Source organism: Stegastes partitus, unplaced genomic scaffold, assembly GCF_000690725.1.
Source record: "Stegastes partitus isolate 25-593 unplaced genomic scaffold, Stegastes_partitus-1.0.2 Scaffold1047, whole genome shotgun sequence".
NCBI lineage: Eukaryota > Metazoa > Chordata > Actinopteri > Pomacentridae > Stegastes > Stegastes partitus.
The window spans coordinates 1-6,073 of NW_007578778.1; the positions used below are offsets into that span (position 1 = coordinate 1).

Consider the following 6,073-nt stretch of genomic DNA (forward strand, 5'->3'; position numbering starts at 1 on the left):
TTTCAGGTAAGCGGCTGTGTCTCGGGGAGAATCTGGCCAGGATGGAGCTTTTCCTCCTCTTCACCTCCTTCATGCAGAACTTCACCTTCTCCATGCCTGCTGGGGTGAAGCCTTCAATGGAGTTCCGCTTCGGTATCACTCTGGCACCGAAGGAATATAAAATATGTGCAATCTCACGTCAGGAGAAGTAAATCAAAAACTTTTAACTTGTAAAATCAATAAAAAGTGGTATTTATTCAAATGAACAGGCCACGGGTATGATTAATGTCCACATCAAAAATCTGTATTTTAAAAAATGGTAATCCATTCCTTTACAATTTGTGCCCATACATTGTACTTTTACTTTATTTAAACCAAATAAACAATTGCATTGCTTTACAAATATTTGCCTTCATTTTTCACAATTTTGACAGTTTTTGAACATTATAGCATTCCACTAAGTTCTGGAAGGCTTGTAAAGGTAGAGTGTAAAATGAATGCAGTATAGAAGTATAAAGAGATTCCAGAAGACAACCTGATGCAGTCTGCAAGAGGACTGTCACTTGGGAGAAGATTTGTTTTCCAGCAAAATAATGACTTGAAGCAGCCAAAGCTACGCAGAAATGGTTGAAGGACAATCGGATTAACATAACGGAGTGGCCGAGTCATGGCTCAGACCTCAATCCAATTGAGAATTTGTAGCTGGACTTGAGAAGAGCTGGTTGATCACAATCAATGTGCAAGCTGACACAGCTCCAGCAGTTTTGCAACAAAGAATGAGGAAAAATTGCAGTGTCCAGATGTGCAAGACATATTGAGACCCACCAAGAGGGACAACAGTCCTTCTACGCAAATTTGTTTTATGTTTTACTTTTACCTCTCAGAGCAAAAATCAGTCTTTGATGGAACAACTGGAAGACATCTTAATCGTGACAAAAGCTGCAAGTGGGCACTTGTCAGCAGACTACAAGCTTTAACTGTTTGGAACCACTGGATATATCTTTGAAATTGATTGCACATGACAAGCAAATATAGTGCAGTAAAAACTGCAGTATTTGCATCTCAGTGTGATATTGTACAAGTACTTCGGAGATAAAATGGAGATATCTGTAGTCTAAGAAATGTACAAATACCTCCAGATTGTAAATGAATGTCCTGTTTTGTTATACCACTGAGCACAGTGACAAAAGTTTACTGTTTACTTACTTCCTGTCCTCTCTGTCTGAAAGTTGCACGCTTTATTGGATTTACGCAACACTTGATAGTATTGCATAGGTCGTTGTTATAGATTATACATTTCCACCGCATGAAATGGTTAAATATAATTCCACTGTGACAGTAGTCATGCTTATGTACATGATCCAAATACCTTCTCTACTGTTATTCACCGGGTCAGCTGTGTCTTATTTTAGGCATGAATTTTTAGGCATGCCTAAAATACATCATGTGGGCCTTTGTGGATCAGGTTTGTTCAAGCACATCCCATGAATGTTCCATCTGTCTGGGATCTGGGGAGTTTGTGTAGAGTGGCAGGATGCATTGTCATGATGGAGCAGAGTGCATGGTCTGCATCAGTGCTTAGGTGGATGTTTCGTGTCACGACATCTGCAGGATTTCCCGAACCCAAGAATTCCTACCAGAGCATTGTGCGGTAAGGAGATGATCAATGTTATACACTTTACTTGTCAGTGGTTCTAACGGCAAGGCAGATCAGGGAAATTAAATATAGGTAGCTGATTAACAGTGTTTGTTTCCATTCAGTTCAGAGTCCAGTGCAGTGGTTGTTTTGCTAAGAACTATAACATTGAGCTTTGTCCTCACAGGGGAGAGAGGAGTGATATTAGTCCCTCCGGGCAGTGCAACATCAACCCTCTATCTCACAGGAGAAGCAAAGAAAACAGTCTTTAGTTACACAGGCTGTGTTTGCAACATGGATTCATTCTTTTCTCTGATTGGATCCTACGTTGACTGGGATTTCAAAAGTCTGCTGCTCTTCACAGTAGTTTTCATCATCGTTGCAGATTATGTTAAGAACCGCCGGCCGGTCGGCTTCCCTCCAGGACCTTGGGCTCTACCAATTGTGGGCAACATATTCTCTATTGACCACACCAAGACCCATGAGGATTTGTTGCAGGTATCAGGGAATCTTCAAAATGCAAACAGGTCAACTGGTAAGACTTAAATTTCTGTTTCTGTATTCATGTGTCTTGCTCTCCTCTCTTTTCTAAATTCTCTCCCAGTTAGCAGAAAAGTATGGAGACGTGTACAGCCTACGAACAGGCCAGGAACGGGTGGTCGTACTAAATGGGCTTGAGGTTTTGAAAGAAGCCTTAGTAACGCAGGGAGACAGCCTGGCAGACCGTCCAGATTACCCTTTACAGACGGAGAGATCACATGGACTAGGTAGAGGACAAGACACACAAATGCACATCCTGTGCATCAACAGCTTTCAACTCACTGCTCTTGCGACTCTTATGAAGACATTGTTGTACACATTGATTATGTTCCCAGTCAGTGCTATGGTTTGTTAAAATTTGTTTAAAGGTTCTATTTAATCTGTTTATCACATTTTGTACAGTAGCGTACAGCTTCTCAACAGTTACTTTTCAAATAATCCAATGTCATATGAAATAAAGTCCAAAAAGTAACGACTTTATTTTTTACAACCAGGTGTGATTTTCAGTAGTGGACACAACTGGAGGCAGCAGAGGCGATTTGCACTTTCAACCCTCAGATATTTTGGAATTGGCAAGAAGTCACTTGAACCTGTCATCCTGGATGAGTTTACACATTGTGCAGAAGAGTTCAGAAGCTTTAAAGGTACATCGTTAACACACAGTCTTACATTTCTTATGAGCAAATAAACAATTTATTTGAAACTTTCTGTTGAATTGTGAAGGGAAGCCAGTCAATCCACACTTGATCATGAACAACGTCGTCTCCAACATCATCTGCTTCCTGGTTTTTGGTCATCGCTTTGAATATGGCGATGAAAAGTTTCTGAAACTGATGCAGATGTTTGATGAAATAGTCCAGATTCAAGCCTCCATGTGCGCACAGGTACTGCATTTTAAAGCTACAGGTAAAATTGACGTACCTCAATATGAAATGGCAGGTATGTAAAGTAATATTTTCACAAATAAGCAACATGGTTGCTATGAAGTGTTATGTTTCCTGAAAATGCTGTGGCATAAGTGATTCATTTATGGACTGGGGAAGCTCCATTCCCCTTCAGTGCATGAAGAATGCTGTTGCTGTCTGCCAGGTGATGCAGGGATGGTGCTACAGCCAAACCCTGCATTTCACACTAATGAGCTATCTTTGCCCCATGCCAGTCACTCTATTGAGCTTTTGCACCCTCCTTAGAACGGTGAAACAAGGGGTATTGGGTACTGGTGTGCCTCAACAGGCCCTTAAAGACACCATAAAGTATTGATAGAATCCTAAGATTGTGCAAAGTCGTCTACTTGGAGAAATCTAAAAGAGGATCTTATATTTTGTTAACACTGTTACCCAAAACATAATTTTATATGTGTTTGCTAATAGTTTTGATGTCTTCAGTTTTGCTCACCAAAGTAGAAAATAGGGAAAACATAAAGAAATAAAAATAAAAGCCTTTAATTGATAAGTTTGTCCATAGTGCTGTAGATGCCGCAATTGACTTGGAGAGACGTATGTTCTTTGTTCTTTAACTTAAGTATTATTATCTGAAATTATTCTTCCAACCTCTCCTCTGTGCAGCTTTACAACTCATTCCCTGCGCTGGTCAGACACTTTCCAGGTCCACATAAGAGGCTCAAGCTGATCTGGAAAGATGTGAAGGATTTTATTCGAGCAGAGATTAACGAGCACAAGAAGACCATGGATCCCTCAGATCGAAGAGACTACATTGACTGCTACCTGAATGAGATTCAGACGGTGACTGGCACTAAGAAACAGAGCTGTATGACTTCAACTGTGTCATTAATGAAGATCACCAGGGCTCCACTTTTGTGAACATCACATGTGTACTTACATTAGAACGAGCTAAGACTAGTTTGTCATGCTGATTCGACATCCCACTGTGGCGCCACTCCGGGTTGGTGAATGGTGGAAAATGCAATGACACAATTTTTGAGTTTCCGATTGCTTTCTATAGCACAATAGCACAATCTTATCTCCAGCAGCATACATCCTTAAATGTGATGCACATGGTTGACATAGTGCAGACATTGAATTTTTCTCGATTGTTTTGCAAGTTCTAATGCGTATTTGCATGTATTCTCAGAGTAAGGGGCAGGATGACAACACTTTTGATGAGGAAAACCTGATTATATGTGTTCTGGACCTGTTTGTGGCTGGCTCAGAGACCACATCCACCACCCTGCGCTGGGCGTTCCTCTACATGGCAAAATATCCTGAGATCCAAGGTGAGAGCATCAACAGGCCAGTGAAGCTGCTGACACTGATGGTGACACTAAAATAAATTTTCCTGGTCATCATTTTGTTTTCATACATAATAGTACTTCTAGGTTACAGTCAACCTCTATACATCAAATGCTGTGCAATGATAGGTGCACATCTACCTGTAAAAAATAGTGTTTGTACTGCTAGAACAAGTTCAGCACTGCAAATTAACAGGGATACTTTCTTGTAATTTATCTGTCCGGCACTGTACTTCATTTATCCCCAAATCTTAATGAAGAACCATCATGTATACTTTTGCATTTTGCACAGAAAAAGTCCAGGCTGAGATAGACAGAGTGATTGGACAGTCCAGACAGCCATCCATGGAGGACCGTGCAAACCTGCCCTACACAGATGCTGTTGTCCACGAGATCCAGAGGATGGGTAACATTGTTCCTCTCAGCGTGCCACATATCACCAACAGAGACGTCCAGCTGGGAGGCTACACAGTCCCAAAGGTCACTGTTCAAAAGAGTAGTCCAGTTATATGTCACATAACTTTGTGCATAACGCTGAGTTTTCATTATGACTCCAATCAACAGGGAGTTATAATAATTCCCAATCTGACCTCTGTGCTGTTCGACAAGAATGAGTGGGAGACGCCCAACACCTTCAACCCAGGACACTTTCTGAATGAGGAGGGCAAGTTTGTGAAACCAGCAGCTTTCATCCCTTTCTCTGCTGGTAAGCAGCAACACGATCAGATGTTGTATTTGTATCTTTACATGTTTATTCAGGAGCCTGTCCCAACATAAATTGTTAGGAATGTTGCTGGAAGGATGTGTCCAGAAAGACCCAGAGGAAACCAAAGGAGAAAGGCCTGGGCTCATAAGTCCTTCTCGCCAGTGCAACTGTAAAAAAAAAAAAAAAAGAAGAAGAAGAAGAATCCCAAGAAATGATCAGTTGACTGGCAGCAACCAAAAACCCATGGCATTACAATCCTGTGGTTTATGATTATCAATACTTTGACAGACACCAAACACTGCACATCATTGCAAACATACCATCCCCACCATGAAGCATGGTGGTGGCAGCATCATGATGTGAGGATGTTTGTCAGCAGTATGCTGCATCAATTACTAGTTATAGGACTCCTATCCCTGTGATTACTAAGCAGACGAAGCAAAATGCTTGATTCATTTTTCTGTTTCAGGTAAGCGGCTGTGTCTCGGGGAGAATCTGGCCAGGATGGAGCTTTTCCTCTTCTTCACCTCCTTCATGCAGAACTTCACCTTGTCCATGCCTGCTGGGGTGAAGCCTTCAATGGACTTCCGCTTCGGTGTCACTCTGGCACCGAAGGACTATGAAATATGTGCAATCCCACGTCAAGAGAAGTAAATATACATATTATAAAAAAAGAGTTTATGATTATAACTTTGTCCACACAGAGCATCTAATATACTGTAGAAATACATTTGTTGAATTAAAGATTATAACTAGTAAAACCAATAAAAAGTAGTACTCATTCAAATGAACAGGCCACGAGTGTAATTAATGTCCACATCAAAAATCTGTACTTTAAAAAATGGTAATACTCATTTTTCACAATTTGTTTTGAACATAACAGCATTCCAACCCAAGATACTCTAGATAAGAGAGTTGTGTAACTTTTTATGTTCTTTTAATTGCAACAAGAAAAAGAACATTA

General features: G+C 40.7%; 1 protein-coding gene across 1 annotated transcript; it reads left to right on the top strand.

Annotated features, from left to right (window-relative positions):
• The first annotated feature begins 1,909 nt into the window (after positions 1–1,909).
• LOC103367413 (cytochrome P450 2J6-like) lies at positions 1,910–5,900 on the top strand. The gene is made up of 9 exons (XM_008295433.1): positions 1,910–2,113; positions 2,220–2,382; positions 2,650–2,799; positions 2,879–3,039; positions 3,721–3,897; positions 4,247–4,388; positions 4,696–4,883; positions 4,968–5,109; positions 5,579–5,900. Exons 1-9 carry the CDS (start codon positions 1,910–1,912, stop codon positions 5,761–5,763), a joined length of 1,512 nt encoding a protein of 503 aa, XP_008293655.1. The 3' UTR covers positions 5,764–5,900.
• The last annotated feature ends 173 nt before the right edge of the window (positions 5,901–6,073 follow it).